The sequence below is a fragment of the Canis aureus genome, chromosome 37 (assembly GCF_053574225.1).
Source record: "Canis aureus isolate CA01 chromosome 37, VMU_Caureus_v.1.0, whole genome shotgun sequence".
In the NCBI taxonomy this organism is placed as follows: Eukaryota; Metazoa; Chordata; class Mammalia; order Carnivora; family Canidae; genus Canis; species Canis aureus.
The window spans coordinates 14,106,294-14,123,628 of NC_135647.1; the positions used below are offsets into that span (position 1 = coordinate 14,106,294).

The 17,335-nt window shown below is 45.1% G+C and overlaps 1 protein-coding gene across 10 annotated transcripts in view; it reads right to left on the reverse strand.

The window, feature by feature from the left end:
* PHACTR1 (phosphatase and actin regulator 1) overlaps window positions 1-17,335 on the reverse strand; it is a 562,807-nt gene that overhangs the window by 199,398 nt on the left and 346,074 nt on the right. For all 10 annotated transcript variants that reach the window (XM_077886026.1, XM_077886025.1, XM_077886024.1 and 7 more), the window contains one exon: window positions 7,194-7,358. In XM_077886026.1, the coding sequence (XP_077742152.1) occupies window positions 7,194-7,358 (165 nt within the window). The remainder of the gene's footprint in view (window positions 1-7,193; window positions 7,359-17,335) is intronic.

Below are 17,335 nucleotides of genomic sequence, written 5' to 3' on the forward strand. Positions count from 1 at the left end.
CAGCTTACCTGGTGTGTGTGTGTGTGTGTGTGTGTGTGTGTGTGTGACCTTACTTGGAAATGGTCTTTGCAGATATAACTCAGTTAAAAGTCTCTAAATGAGATGGCCTTGGATATAGGGTGGACCCTTCATCCAATGTCTTATTGTCCTTATAAGACAAAGGAAAGGGAGACTGGTAACACAGAAGGACATAGAGGAAAGGTCATATCCAGACAGAGGTAGAGATTAGAGTGATGTAGCCACCAGCCAAGGAATGCTAAGGATAGCCCAGCAGCCACCAGGAGTTAGAAGAAAGGTGTGGACCACACTCCCCTCAGCTTTCAGCAGAAAGCAACCTTGCCAACACCTGGATTTTGGACTTTGGACCTTTGCAACTGTGAAAGAATGAATTTCTGTGGTTCTAAATCACTAAATTTGTGGTGATTTGTTACAGCAGGCCTAGGAAATTGATACACATGCCTTAATCTCCTCTGCTCCATCCACCCCCACTTTTTAATCCATCTGGCAAAATCCCAGTGCTAGAAGGACCCAACTGTCTGCTTCATCTAGAGCTGTATTTGGACAGCCAAAGCCCCTGGAGAAAGTCACTGGTGCCATGTAGTGTCATAATCATCATCCTGAAACTGGCTTAACTCTGCAGGTCCCACTCCTGCCGTCTCCGTGAAAAGATGAGCTGATTTATTACGTGGTAAAGCTCAGCTGCCAGATAGAGTCATACCCAATTTCCTTCTTTCTTCCCTCCCTCCCTCTACAGCCAGCCCCTCTGCTGCCCTATTTCACTGCAGGAGGTTTAATTCCTTTTCTGGTAAGAGCTCTTCTATCTGTACCTTATATCCCACTCATTCCTAGCTTCTCAGCACTTTACCCTCACCTCTCCTCTCATAGATCTTCTGACTCTTTCTCTCTACTGGATCCCTCACACTGGTTTGTAGCACTTATGTCACTTCCATCGTACGATGACAATGACAAATCAGAAGGCACACAGACAGCCCCCTGTAGACATGTGTACATTTCCTCTGGGGCTCATCCTGTCCTGTCCTTTCCCCACTTCACAGCCAGACTCCTTCAAAAGCTTGTTTTCCCCCGTTTCCTACTAATTTCTCATTCCACTGTAATCTGGCATCTATCCCCAAATAATCTGCCCAGAAAGCTTTTGCAAAGTCATCAGTGAGCTCAAGTTGATCAGAATCCCTAAAGTCGACAGGTGTGTTTTTCTGTGTTGCACTTGGCTTCTCCATGGCAGTGAACATGGTTCATCATACCCTCCTTAAAACATTTTCCATTCCTGGGTCCTGTCACACTACATTCTTCTGGTTTTCCTCCTACCTCTCTAGCCATTGCCTTTTTTCTTTAAAAATTTAAAGTTTCTTTAAAATTGAGGTATAATTAACAATACAGTATTATATTGCTTTCAGGTGTACAATATAATGATTCAACAATTCTATACATTTCTCAGTGTTCATTATGGTAAGTGTACCCTTAATCACCTTCACCTATTTCACTCATCCCCCCACTGTCACCTTTGGCAACCATCATTTAAAAAACAGTTGGAGGACCTGAATAGATATTTTTCCAAAGATGACATACAGATGGCCAACAGACACAAGAAAAGATGTTCAACATCACCAATCACCAGGGAAATGCAAATCAAGACCACGGATCGAGTCCCACTTCAGGCTCTCTGCAGAGAGCCTGCTTCTCCCTCTGCCTGTGTCTCTGACTCTCTCTGTCTCTCATGAACAAATAGATGAATAAATCTTTTTAAAAAACCCACGAGACATCACCTTGCACCTGCCAGAGTGGCTAAAATAAAAATTAAAAAAAAAAAAAGAAGAAATTGCAAGCATTAGTGAGGACGTGGGGAAAAAAACCCTCATGTACTGTTGGTGAAAATGCAAACTGGTGTAGCCATATACTGTGGAAAACAGTATGGAAGTCCCTCAAAAAATTAAAAATAAAAATATCATATGATCATGCAATTCCACTACTGGGTATTTACCCAAAGAAAACAAAAACACTAATTTGAAAAGATATACATGCCCCTGAGGTTACTGCAGTATTATTTACAAGAGCCAAACTATGGAAGCAGCACAAGTGTCCACCCATAGATGAATGGGTAAAGAAGAGGTGGCATATATTGAATGAAATATTACTCAGCCACAAAACAAATGAGATCTGCCATTTGCAACAACATGGACAGAGCTAGAGCGTATAACACTAAATGAAATAAGTCGGTCAGAGAAAGTCATTGCCTCTCAATCTCCTTTACAAGTTCATCCTCCTCTATCTAGTCACTAGTGATGGTAGTCTTTGCCTCTAAGACAGACTTGGATCCTCTTTTCTTTCCATTCTTTCCACTCTATACGTATTCCCAGCCCATCTTTGACACGGTCATCACTCTAATGCGGATATGCGAAGACCCAAGATTTATGCACCCAGTCCAGACCACTTCTTTGCATTCCATATATTCAACTCCCAACTTTGGATATCACAAAATCAACTCCAATTCACACCTAAGATGGATATCATAGCTCCTCTATCCCCCATTCCCTCCCCCTACTCCTCCAAACCTGCCACTCTTCCAAAGTACTCATCTCAGGAAACCCTATAACCATATGCCCTAAAACAACACTACAGTGTCAAACATGACCCTTCTCTCTCTCCCTCCTAAATCCAACTTGTCATTTGGTCCTGAACTTATTCCTCATAACATCTCCCAAACCCACTCATTTCTACTAGCAAATATGAGTCCAAGTTACCATAATCTGTACATGGCCAAATTGGTTTTCCTGGAGCCACACATACTCTTGTCTAATCTGCTGTGCAGGATGAAGGCCTAGAGAGGGTCCAGTCCTTGGTGACCCCTCCAGCCTCGACTGACAGCGTACTCCTAGCTCTCCACTCTCTAGCCATTGTTTTCCCAGCCTGTTCATTCCTGTTTCTTCTACTACAGGGCCTTTGCACAGGCTGTTTTGCTGCCTGGAGTTCTTGTTTTCTAAATTCTTACTACTTCCCCAAGGTCTCAGTTCAAACTTCTCTTCCTCGAGACAGTTTCTCTGGTCCCTCAGATGGCATCAAGTGTCCCCCTCACTTTCCCAAGTACTTTCCCTTCACTGCCCTAATCATAATCGTGATCCCACCTGTATCCATGTGTTTCGATTGCCTGCCTCTCCCACTACACTGTGCATGCCACAAGGTCACCAACAAGGTCTGCTTTTGCTCACAGTTATCTATCTCCAGAGCGGGTACAGTTTCAGCATGGGTAGGCATTCAGTAACGTTTTTTAATTTTTAAAAATATCGTGTTGCTCAAGGCCCTAGGTATGCGGAAAAGCTTAGAAGCACAAAGGGACTTCTGGCACATTGCAGATTTCCAGGGCCAACCCCCTACAGCTTATGATTTTCTGTCAAGAGGAAATAAAAGCATAACTCAGTGGCATCTTCATCGTTTATTCCTGCCAGTTCTATTTTTCTATAAATACAGTCCTCATTTTCAAGGAATTTGGATAAGATGGTTGCAATTGACTATTTTGGGGAGGCTCTGCTTGCTCTACTTTGGAGGGGATGTTATCATTTGTCTTTGTTCCCAGAGTAGCTCTGGGGGTGTGTGTTGTGGACATACACTGCTGACTCCACACAGGTGGTTGGGTGTGTCAGGCTGTGTTGCAGGCCATGGACATGGCCTCTGAGCACAGGCTGCAAAGCACGTAAAGATCACCTCCCGGAGGACCCATTATTTTACCTTCCAACCATTACTGTTGTTTCCCTACTGTTATGATGCAGGGCTGCTTCGTCCTCCAGTGTTTCCACCACCATCTGGAGTTCAGTCTCAGGATCTTAATGCTGAAGGCTTTGTCAGGACCCTGGCCTTCAGCCTAGCATAGGATGGATGTACAAGCAGCACAAGACACGGAGGCCTTTGAAAAGTTCATACAATTGTTGATGTCAAAATTGAGGGAAATAGTGAGATCCTAACTTTCCAATGCAGTTTTCTTATTGTTATACAACTTAGAAAGTAATGTTTCTGGGCTTATCTTTGAAGATGTGGTATACACAGACACACCTATCCCATAACTTGAGCTATAGGAAAACCATAGCATAGCTGATTATGGCAAATTTTAAGTGGCATCTTAAAAAGTGGCAACTCACTGTGGAAGTACCAAACAGGCCAAGTGTGCATTATGTTCATGCTCTTTCATGTGTTTTAAAAAAAAGTACAGTTTTATTATTTTTTAAAGTACAGTTTTAAATACAAATGCATAATATAAAGGAATTTATGGACTTGATCTTTGTATCAAAACTGTGAACCTTATTTTACACATGAAAGGGAGGGTATTACATATACACACATACAAGACAAATATATACATATCAGCTAACACTGGCCAACCATTAACAATCCCATAATCAATCAATCCTCTTGTATATGTACTTAACTCTTACCAATGCATATGAAAGTTTGCACTTCAAAGTATTACTTGAATATATATACAATTTATCATGTTAAACATCCTTATGTTGTCCTTTTTTTTCTCCTGTGGGCTAAAAACTGGTACTACAAGTCTCTCCAAAAATAAGGAATAATATTTCTGAATCCAGTTAAGTACAAAGGAAATGACAGTGCAAACCACTGACTTTTTAAAAAACTAGAATAGCTCACTCAATTCAGGTATCCCTCCACCTATTTGGATATATTCTATAGTATATCCTCTACCTTTTCTACTTCAGGAGGTCAATGTCTCTTTAAAAAAAAAAAAAAAAAAAGCTTACATCCAAATATCACATTCAACTGCCAAATTCATCAGTTTGGCCAGAGAAATCACAATCACAAGAACTTGCTAAGAATAGCTAATGATAAGAATGATTCAAACCACAACTTTGCCAGTCACGTGTTTCAAATATTTTCTTCCCAAAGAGTTTTAAATGCAAATAATATTCAAACTTTGAATGATCCACGAGTAATTTGAAGTTCTTGTATTTGCATCTGTCAAAGGACCAGTTTCCCAACATCCTGAAATCAGCACACTAGATCTTTGCATGCCAGGAGCATCCGAGCTTTACCTAAAGGTCTCGTCAAATGGACAAAACAACGCTCCTGATTTGCTGGTAGGAAAGGCATCTGGCACACCATCATTCAGGGGTTCATGCTGATGAATGGACATTGGTTCAATATGTGTTTGTGTGATTGTAAGCCACTTTCTACCGCAAAGTCAGGAAGACCCTGGTAAGGGATCTTATGGAAATTTTATTTTTTTAAAAAAACTATTTATTTATGAGAGAGAAGGAGAGAGAGAGACAGAGAGACAGAGACAGAGACCATGAGAGAAGGGGCAGAGGGAGAGAATCTGTAGCAGACTCCTTGCTGAGCGCAGACCCCCCACCTCCCCACTTGATCTCATGACTCTGAGATTATGACCTGAACCGAAACCAAGACTGAAATGACTGAGCCATCCAGGAGTCCCAAAACTATTTTTTCCAGAGTTCACAGAACACTACCTAAGAGGTCATGGTCTAGTTTTCCCCTGGGTGGGGGGATAAAAAGGAGTCATCCATTTAGGGTTTTGCTTGCATGTCAATCTCTCAGCAGTGTTTAGAAATACATGAAAGGCCTACAGGTTTTATTACACCTGTCCAATGACCAGGAGGGTGCAGAATGTAGTCTAGTGAAGGGACTCAGTCCCAGGGCTGACAGGTTTGAGATTACTGTAATTTGGAGGTTCGTTCCAATCTCAAGAATTAACAGATGACAGCAACAGGGCGTTGGGGCTTCCACTGAAGGAAAGGTCAGAAAACACGAGCTGGGGCAGCCCAGGTGGCTCAGCAGTTTAGCGCCGCCTTTGGCCAGGGCTTGATCCTGGAAACCTGGGATCAAGTGCCACATCGGGCTCCCTGCATGGAGCCTGCTTCTCCCTCTGCCTGTGTCTCTGCCTTTCTCTCTCTCTCTGTTTCTCATTAATAAATAAATAAAATCTTAAAAAAAAAGAAAAAAAAAAAAACACGAGCTGGAGAGGTCCATGAGAACCGTCTAAGATTTCAAGACTATCTGCAACTTTCCTATGTTTGCTATTTTCTTTCATTCCCCCAAAGCAATTAGCATGAAAATTCCCAGATCTGCGGATTTATGTTCAGGTACAACAAGCAGCCCCATCTCCCACTTCACAGTTAGTTTGCAAGTGGGAAGGTGGGGAGAGGACCAAGACACAGAAGAGGTGATGATTCTCAGGCGGAGAAAGGCAGGCTGAGGTTTTGAGGATGAAGAGGGAGGAGGAGATTAAAGCCCTGGAGTGTAGACTTGAAAGGACTTGGGCATTCAGTAAGCAAAATCAGAACAAAACAAATAAAAATATCTGCATAGCTATTCCATCATCTTATCTCAAAGCCAACAGGGTGAAATCAGGCCTCTTTCCTTATACCCTTCCCTCCGCACACTCCTACTCATTTAAAATAGATCCACATAGCATGTCACATAAACTCACAATTTTAAGCCAGGTAAAATATTGTTCTTAGCTCTATTTTACAGGTGGGAAAACTGAGATACAGAGTTAAATAAACTGAGCAAGATCAAAGAACTGCCGAATATCAGAACTGGGGCTTGAACCCATGCAGTCTGACTCCAGAGCGTGCTCTTTACCCCTCAGCTAATGCTGACTTCCCTCCAATTCCCCTTCTGCCCACTAAGTCATCAACTGTAGAGTTGTCCCTGCCATTACATGATGCTTTGTTTTCATTCTCCTGCATTTTCCTGTCGTGTCCAACAATCATTCATTCAAGATTTTTCCTCCATGGAATAACCTATTCTCATCTGCCAAAGACCACAAATAACTTATTTTCTGCTACGGGTTGCTTTCTACCAAAGCAGTCCAAATGAGGCTGAACAATAAGAAATGGATTGTCAGTGGTGGAATAAAAGCATTCAATTACAGAAAAGGTGGAATTCTAAGCTCAGATATTTATAGATTAGACACAAGTGGCAGATCAAAACATAACAAAAAACCTAACACACGAGAAAACACACAAGATCTGAAAGCCATTTTTCAACTGCACCAAAGAATTATTCAACACAAGAGCAATTCTAAGGCTTGATTTTTCTTCCCTTTGGCTCAGATGGTCCACAATAATTAAATTCTGCTAATTAACATACAGAGTTGAAGTCAACAAACTCCCAAAGAGAAAGGAAGGAAACAACCATTTTACCTGCGGATGTGTGTTTGAACTTCTCGCTTTTCTTCTTTCTCCACTTCCAAGGCTTGAAAATCCTTCCCAGGTTGGCAAACTTACTTCTCCTGCGGATGGGTGGGGTGTGGGTACCTGGAACGAGGGAGTCAGAACGCATGGCCGCCAGCCTCTCCACTTCCTCAGCTGTTTTCCCCGAGAAAGAGATGGAAAGAGAGAGAGAGAGAGAGAGAGAGAGAGAGAGAGAAAGTGTTAAAATGGGATCCTCACAGATGGCCAACGTTTTCCATGGTTACAGATAACAGAAACCACATGACTGAAGTTCCGTTTCTCTTTTTTTGCCTTTTGGAATGGAAGTCATACCACCCTGTTCTAAAGGCTGGAGACAGCCAAACCCTAGGCATCTGGAGCACCCCAAATGTACTCAACCTCGACTTAGACCTGATAAAGGAGGACAACGGGGTGGAGGAGGAACAGAACCCTCTTGACACATCGAGATTCCCCAACGAGGCAGGAAGAGGGCATCAGAGGAGTCAAGTGACACAGTCTGTGTAACTAGTGGTCCAGCAATATCTCAGATTAAGACTTGGCAGATGCAATCACTATAGCACCGTCTGCCGAGAAAAGAGGAGGCTGAAAACATTTATCAACTGTCTGTTCCAATGCCAACGCCTCTACCGCCCACGACTCTCCTTCCTGCTTTGCCCAGACCCAAAGCAGCACTGGAATCTGTTGAGTGATGTCTCCAGCTTAGACTGATTTTAGAATCACTCACCCTTCATTAGACTTTACAACCGCCTCGGTTCCTCCAGGTTTTGTTGTTGTTGCTGTTGTTCCTGGTATTTTGCTTTAATAATGATGATAATAATAATATTCATAGAAATTGGGAGCTGAAAGTGACTTGAGGGAACATGGAGACTAATCCCGTAACTTCATGTGTGAGGATACGAAGACCCTCCAACTCATTATTCCTAGTGGACCCTTCTTTAGGGGTCACAATTGCCCTGATCTCTTTCATCACTTGTTAAAAGACAAACCCTTTTCCAAACTTACATGAGAATTTACATATCCCAGTGAGGGAAATATGCCGGGATTTGAATTTTTAAGACAGAAGAGATCAGAAAACGTGACCCCCTTGGCAAACTCAGGAGGCTGAGAGAGCTTCACTGGTCTAGAAAGTCAGATAACATCTAGAGCCTTGGGGCTGATCCAAAACCACTCTGTGGGGCCTCCAACCCCACCTTCAGAAAAATCACCCAGACTTTAGCAACAACATAGGCTTCCTCAGAAGCTCAAACTCATAGCCCAGTAGTCTGTGCCTATTGCTACCTGAAATGGTTCTAACTCAGAGACTCACTCATTCAAGAAATACATATGGCACCTCCACGATGTGCCAGGCAGTGTGCTTGGTGACAGAGATGACAGGTAGGCAAAGGCTCCCAAGAGCAAGACAGAGGGGAAGTACATGGATTTGGGAGATGTCTGGGAGCAAAGTCAACAGGACCTAGTTGGGTGATCTGAGGAAAAGGAGGTAGATCATTTCCAATGCCCAGATTCATGCCAGGGGACTGACACCCTTTCACTCACAGCAACAGGGAACACAGGGCAGGTACAGGTTTGGGGGTGAGGACAGCAATAATTTGGGCATGTGGTGTGGTGACAGCCCTCAAACCTTTGACTATGTAGTTCAACATATGGCAGCTCCTCTCTACAATCATTGCATTAAGTGACAACATAATAATACTGTAATGGACCCTGTGATCATTTTGGGGGCAGACACACAGAAAAAAATGGACATGACTGAGCACAGAGTCTAGGGGAGGAGACACAGAGGTCCATGTGTAAAACTGCACACCAGGAGCAATCACACAGAAATTAAAGGAAGCAAACAGGAGAGAGAGAGAAACTAATTCTCCTTCAGGGCATAGGAGGAGACCCACAGGGGATGGAATTTTTGGCTGGACTTTGAAAAAGGAGGAAATGTTTCCCCCCACATGGGGAAAGGTAGAGAAGTAGATCTCTGGAAGGAGAACAGACCGGACAGGTACAGAGAAGGCTGAAAGAACATGGCATGTGCAGAAACCCATCAAATCTGGAGTATCCCTTAATGTCCATCTCATGATGGACACCCAGTGGTGAGGGACAGGGGCTGGAGGAGTGTGGAACCAGAACATGCAACCTTCTGAAAGTTCCTAGTAGGTGTCTAGGTTGTATTCTATAAGCAGAGGGGAAAGGATGAGGATGTAAAAATAAGGAATTGACATTATGACATTCAACAAATATGTACTGAGTGCTCACTACGTACCAGCTGCTTAAATTACGTCAGCAAACAAAACAGATAAGAGCACCAACTCTCGGAGCCTCGGCTGGCAGGGCAGGGGGAGGGGAGCGGATAATACATGTTACAACTAAGTCAACTGTACACTATGTTGGAAGATCTGTGTTTGGGGGGAAAATTAAAGGAAAAGTAGAACAGAGAGAAGGGGATCAAGAGGGTCTAGGAGGGGGATGGGCTTTGGGTTAATCAGTGTGCTAGAGAAGGCACAATTAGATTTATTTCTAGGACTCTCACTGCACAGGCAATGTCAAACTGGAAGACAAGGTGGCAGAGAGTAATGAGGAGGCTACTGCGGTCTTCTTGGGGGGACGTGACTGGAACGCAGGTAGGGTGTGATAGAAGGGACCTGAGAAAGGATGAGACCCAACCAAATGGCAAAATCACAGGCTCCTGGCAGCTTCTCAGACCAGCATGAGGGAGGACAAGGAAGCAGGGATGGCTGAAGCTTTTGTGTTTCATGACTGGGTAGACAGCGATCACTTGAACACATTTCTTTTTTTTTTTTTTTTTTAAGTAGACTCTGTGCCCAGTGTGGAGCCGAATGTGGGGCTTGAACTTACGACCCTGAGATCAAGACCTGAGCTGAGATCAAGAGTCAGATGCCTAACCCACTGAGCCACCCAGAGGTCCCATGACTTTGCATTTTTAAAAAAGATTTTATTTATTTATCCCTAAGAGACACAGAGGCAGAAGCAGAGACATAGGCAGAGGAAGTGGGCTCCCTGCAGGGAGGATCCCAGGACCCCAGGGTCACGCCCTGAGCTGAAGGCAGAAGCTCAACTGCTGAGCCACCCAGGTGCCCAAGACTTTGCTTTTTTTTTTTTTTTTTTTAAGACTTTGATTAGAGAAGGAAGCTGAAGAAAAGGACGGTAGGCAGGCTCCATGACAAGGCCTTTGGAGCCAGATAATGCAGCTTCCTGCAAAGTATCTTTGGAAGCTTAGATTTCACATCTTAGGGTAGGAGAGAGCAACTGAGGGAAATCTGCCTTGGATGCAAGTGGGGAGACTGGATGGGGACAGTGGGCCGTGCTCCCGGGGAGGGGAAGGGGCTGCAGGTGTAGCAGCGAGGCTGAGGGATTTACAAAGTAGAGTTTTCCGGGAGGAGAGAAGGGGGAGGGATCAGGAGTACATATGGGAATGTTAGTCACCGGAAGACTCTATTCTGAACTATGGTTAGTCACCAGGAGACTTCTTTCCAAAAGTCGGAACGGAGGTCTCTGATCACAAGTGTCACACATCAGATGTGGGCCTCGGGGAGATGAATCCAGCAGCCCTGGGGGACTGGGGGCGGAGGGGAGGAAGAGACAGATTGGGGAGACTTTGAGGAAGTTTGGGCTGCAGGGGTTGGGGGGAGGCCAAGGAGAGAAGGGAACAAAACCAGCTACAGTGAGGAAGGAGAATCCAAACAGAACAAGTGAACAGGCTCTGGAACCACTGAATCTGGAAATTATTCTCTTTAAATGGTATCCATTGTTTTGAGTGGGTGCTGCTTCAGTGATGCTCAGTAGCTGGGTCACCAAGCAGGGAGGGACAGATGTGGGCATTGTACCAAGGGAGTTCTGAGTCCAGGAAAGTCTAGTGATCTGATTTGCACGAAATCACTTTCTCTTTCACATCCATCACTGTGTTCCTGTTTCTTACCTTCATTTATAATCTGAGTGTTCTTTAACCAGCTTTTACAAGTCTCCAAACCTACTTTCCCAATCCCAGTCTCTGGCCTTTAAACCTGTATTTTATCTTATTGCAAGATTACTCTTCCAGAAGCCTGCTTTTTTTCCAGAAGCTTTCAGTGGCTTCCTACAACTTACAGCAGAAAGTTCTGGTTTCCTGCCTTGGCCTCAGGAACCTCCGAGTGGCCGGCCCAGAATTACCTGCCAGTACCTCTCTAAACACACACTGCTGCCAAACTGGAAAGCTCGCTCAGCAAAGAGCCCATCCTGGGATCCACGGATCCCAACAGGCTTCAGGAGGCAACATACCCCTGAAAATCCGTGCACAAGTTCATGTGTATCTGGGTATCTGCATTTGGTTGGAAGAGTTTCCATCTTTCTTTTGATTCTCTAGCCTAAGACACAAAAGATAAAACTTTTAAAGTTTGAGACCTAGGTTTAGCCAAGGTGAAACATCTCTGTTAAAGGTTTGATAAAGAGATTATATGCCGAATCCCTCAAAAAAAAAAATTCAAGATACGGGTTTTTTAGAATTGGTGCTGGGGTTTGCTCTCACAGTTGGCATCCAATAATAATTCATTTAAAAAGGGAATAAATGAGGAGGACACCTGATTCAGTTCATTCACAGACAACACATCTTAAGAAGTGTAAGATCAGGGGCTCCTGGGAGGCCCAGTGGTTGAACATCTGCCTTCAGCTCAGGTCATGATCCCGGGGTCCTGGGATGTCAAGCTCCCTGCTCAGTGGGGAGTCGGCTTCTCCCTCCCCCTCTCCCTACTGCTTCCGCTGCTTGTGCTGTCTCTGTCAAATAAATAAATGAACTGTTAAAAAAAAGTATAAAATCAGTATCGCTAGCTGTCTTAAGAAAAATGCACCACCAAGACCCAAAAGCTGTCTCTTGATCACATCTTAAAAAAATGAATAAAAATTATTCCAAAATTACCACATTAAAATAATTATAAGAAAGTAGGAGTGCCTTAGAAAAACCTAGAGTGGCAAGAAGCTGACAGAGGATTATAAAGGCATAATTACAACTCCATAGTTAAATGGCTCTTTAATATGTACATTATTAAATTCAAGATGTTTAGCTCTTAAGTACAGATTATTGAGCAGATTGGATTACTCTAATTGATTTATATTTTAATCATCCACATTACATTTTTCCCCAATTCATCTGATGATAGGGGCTGACTCCCAACCTGGCTGCTTCACCACCAGATAATGAAATTGGAAGGTCTGAGCGCAAGGACTGGCACTCCTGAGTAGGGATGGGAAGAAAAGCAACGGAAAGTACAACCAGGCTCAGAATAAAGTGGTCCCCAACCTCGCAGGAGCCTGGGAGAGAACGGGATGAAGACAAGGGTACCGGAAGGGCAGGCAGGCCCGGCACATTTATAAAAACAGCCTTCTTTTGAAACAGATGATGAAAAGGCTGCTTTGCCAAGCCCACTGCTCTCAAAGGTGGCTTCCTCGTGCTGCAGAGAGAGGAGCCAGCTGTCTGGAGAAATTGTTCACTTCGACATGAATCAGCTCGAATGTCAACTGCCAGGACAGAATGCTGGACCAAAAGGTATGAGGCGGGCAGCTGAGCTGCTTCAAAGATCTGCAGGAGCAAGGGGGGAAGGGGGAGAGCCTGGCCAGATGAGCTCTGGGGTCTTTCCAGCACCTCCATCCACGTAAATGCTCTTCAGGGGACTAGACAGTCCGGGATTCACTTTACTCAGAGGGAGAGACACGGTGTGGGACAAGATTTTTCGGTCCCTTTTGAAAAATCAGAGAGGAGGGACTTCATTGGTGCATGACTTTCATGACTAGAACCCAAGCACCTGCATGGGCTGGTGCCCTGAAGCCCACCCCTCTTGGCACCCTGGGGCTGCTTCTGGTGGGCCCTTAGAGTGCACAATGGGAGTGTGGGCGGGGGGGGGGGACCTTAGCTAGCATGCTCACAATTAAATTTCTCATGGTGGCCTGGCTTTCAAGGCTCATCCAAAGGAAGAACCAACTTTATTGTCCTAGAAGGTGTCAGACGTACAGGGATCCCCTGAAAAGTTTAGAAGGGGGGAAGCCACAGCATCTATGCTATCTGATGTCCAGTCACCAACAGAGGCAGAAAGGCCAGGGCATCTGGAGTCCCTCCATACTGCGCCCCTACCCCCACTTGGATCTCTCCAGGTACCAAGTGCTCCTTAGATTTTTGGAGGGACCCAAGATCCTCACAAATACTGGCCTCTCAACCCAAAGTGAACTCAGAAATAGAAAGCTTAGGGAGCAGGATCTGATGACATTCACTTCTTCCAATTTCATTAGATGGGGCTTCTGTTTTCACCACACTGGTGGCCCAAGTTAGGGGCAGACGTGAGGCCAACGGTGGGTTACCGACGCTGAACGGCCCAGGCCCGAAACCCACCACCACCTTTCTGCTGCAAGGAGTCCGACCTTCTCTTACAGCTGCAGAAGGACGCCTGCAGGTCCCAGCCATGCAGGAAATTCTCCACGACTGTGGCTTCCCCGCTTTTAAACACGCATTTTCAGTTTTACAGACATGACTTAGGGCAAGGAAAGGGTTAGTATGATTTATCAGGAGTAAGATGGCAGTATTTTCCCCTTTCCACTCCATAAGTTACAGCACACTGTCTTAGAGAGGCCAGAACTCTGAACAGCTTCGGTCCAATCTAGGACTGATCTGTATTAGCTGTGAAGTACGTTTACAAGAAGAATAACAAAAAAAAAAAGGACTGACACATTTTTATTCTAAAAATCAGAAGCCAAAAAAATAAATAAATAAAAAATAAAAATCAGAAGCCCCTGCCCTGTCCATGAGTTGAGGGGTGGGGAGGAGATGGGGAGGACAGGGTAGAGGAGATGAAGGGTGGGCATTACAGGAGGTGGCCACGGGGGCACAAGGAGGCTCTGCTGCCCAGAGAGGGCTATCTGATTTAAAGAACACCCACCAGCCCATAAGGAGATAGGAGGTAAAGCAACACTGCCCCACTGACCACGGGGCCACTAAGGCGTTTGACGCAAATGCAGACATGATGCCTGGAAACACATGGGTGTGTTAGTGATGCCGAGTATGAGGATCTATGGTATTCTCGCCCATCTTCTCCCTCGGCCCTTTCCTTGACCTTCACTGCCCATACCTGGTCTTCCAACCTTGGAACACCACGTTCTTTGCTATTCCTTACCATCAGTCAATGATAGATCCAATCTGCCCATTAGAACCGATGGGCATAGGGACGCCTGGGTGGCTCAGCGGTTGAGCACCTGCCTTCAGCTCAGGGCGTGATCCCGGGGTCCTGGGATCGAGTCCCACATCGGGCTCCCTGTAGGGAGCCTGCTTCTCCCTCTGCCTGTGTCTCTGCCTCCTCCTCTCTCTCTGTGTCTCTCATGAATAAATAAATATAATCTTAAAACAAACAAAAAAAAGAACTGATGGGCATAAACACAGACACTGGCCTAGCCCAGTGCTAATGGGAATACAGCTGCATTTAACAAAGGGCTCATCCATTAATCCAAGTCTGCTTGAGTATTGCAGGCCCCAGTGAGGAGAGGAGAAGGAGCTCTGTGCCCCTCAGTTTTCTGGACACACAGGGGCTGTCTCCTCTACCTGGGACTCACCAGAGGAAACTCCAATTACACACTACAGGAAACCACGCACACTCCAGACACAGCCACTAGACACCATCATGACGTTTGGGTCTTGTGCATTGTGCCTCTGCAGGGACATGCAGATGTTTATACGGAGAGAGCTGCTTCTCAGTCATGCTGCTACAAGAAAAGGATCCTTCCTGAGGGAAGAACCAATAAAGGGTGTGCTGGTACGATGCGGTGGGGGAAGAGCGAGGCCACATACACCTGGGCCCATTCTTCTCAGCATATTTTCTCAGGCACTTGGCCAACCTGCTCCTTTTCTTCTGGCTCCAGAGATTTCTGCCCGGTAGGAGGCAGTTCCACCCATGCCAGGAGCAGGTCCCAAAGGATGCTCACAGGCTTGCCACTGCCTGCAACACTGTGAACAGACTGAGAGCATCCCTTCCAGGCACCTCGGCAAAAGCACACAAGGACACTATGCCAGTATGGGGAGGGAGGAGAGAGAGGGAATTCGTGGATCCCTTGGGACCAAAGATGGCCCGAGTCTGTTAATCTTCTCTTAAAGCAGTAATTGAAATCCCTGAGGAATACGAGAATGCCCCTAAATCCAGGGCCCTGTGATGCACTGATTTTTAAAGAGAGCAAAGACAGAAGCTGTACCGGTTCAGGAGCTGCAGGCCATCATATCAGAAAGAGGTTCAGTGACTAATGTGATCTGCGGAACTCTGCACACAACAGGAAGGGGGATTCTACGCAGGATGGTGCTTCCTTAGTCATAGACAATGATGACAAGGACAGCGATGATACGCCTACCACTTTTCAGCCACCGAGTCTGTGCCACGCGCTGACCAAGACACTTAGAGCATACTCTCCTCCGGGATCCTACGTTAATCTCACCAGGCAGTGGTACAATCATCCCCATCTTACACTTGGGGAAATTGAGGAGGAGCTAATGGACAGAAAGACAGGATGCTGGGCAGCCCAGGTGGCTCAGGGGTTTAGCGCTGCCTTCAGCCCAGGGCGTGACCCTGGAGACCGGGGATCGAGTCCCACATCGGGCTCCCTGCATGGAGCCTGCTTCTCCCTCTGCCTGTGTCTCTGCCTCTCTCTCTCTCTCTCTCTGTGTCTCTCATGAATAAATAAATAAATAAATAAATAAATAAATAAATAAATAAATAAAAGAGGATGCTTAGGAAGAAACACCTGCTACAAATTAAGCCTTGTCTATTTTTAAGAATACCTGCCCACTCTAGGAAAGCTCGGCTTTTCGAATCTCCCTATTACTGACTAAAGTTACAGGAGCAGACAGGTGGGGGCAATGTCTCGTTTAAATTTATACATGTCTGTGTTGTTATATTTATTGAGATACTAGACATTTTAAAGAAAGTTCTTCCTGAGGTATTCAATAAAACATTCCTGTTTCATCTTCCAGGAATCTAACCCTCAACTACTGAAGCATATAATGACTACAGAATCTTACAACACATTCTATTGTTCTTGTAATCCATAGGATATATTTGTGTTGGGAATGGACCTTGTTTATTTAAACTGTAAATGAACGCCCAAGCCCTCTGTTAATCCAAAGAAACAATCTTTAAGTAATGCAGGTTCTTTGTTCATCTTTCTTTTTATTTTTTTTCATCTTTCTTTTTTTTTTTTTAAGATTTAATTATTTATTCAGAGAGAGGCAGAGACACAGGCAGAGGGAGAAGCAGGATCCATGCAGGGAGCCTGATGTGGGACTCAATCCCGGGTCTCCAGGATCATGCCCTGGGCTGCAGGCGGCACTAAACCGCTGCACCACCAGGGCTGCCCTCGTCTTTCTTTTTAAAAAAGATTATTGATTAGAGAGAAAGAGAGAAATCAAGCAGAAAGGGGGAGGGGCAAAGGGAGAGGGAGAAGCAGGTTCCCTGCTGAGCAGGGAGCCCAACGTGGCCTCAATCCCAGGACCCTGGGGTCATGACCCGAGCCGAAGGCAGACACTTAACCGACTGAGCCACCCAGGCACCCCAGTTCTTTGTTCATCTTAACACATCAGGCCCTAGGGTCCGGATACTCTAACAATAAATAAATAATGCCTCTCACAGATTCACAATCAAACCAACAAAACTTGGTTTCTCCCACAGGGGTCAGCAAACCCTTTCTGTAAAGGCAAATCCTAAATACTTTAGGCTTTATGGGCCATACAGCTCTGTTGCCAATACTCAACTGCTACTGCAGCATAAAGACAGCCACAGACAAATGTCCACAAGTGGCCATGGCTGTGTTCAATACCATTTCATTTACAAAACCAGGTAGCCAGCCCTTGTGACAATAGTTTCCCAAGCCTTGTTCTATAGCAGGAAGCTGATGGTAATATTCCTGCCACCTCGAAGGAAAAGCCTATCAGAATTGAAACAACAGAGAAGAACTGAGGGAAGGATGGCTCAGGTGAAACTGAGACTTCTTTATATCATTTGGACCCCTGGATCCAGCCCTTCCTGAAACCATTCTAACTCTGGACATTTTCATTACATGAACCAATACCTTCTCTTTTTTTACTTAAGCCCAAGTGGGTTGGGTTC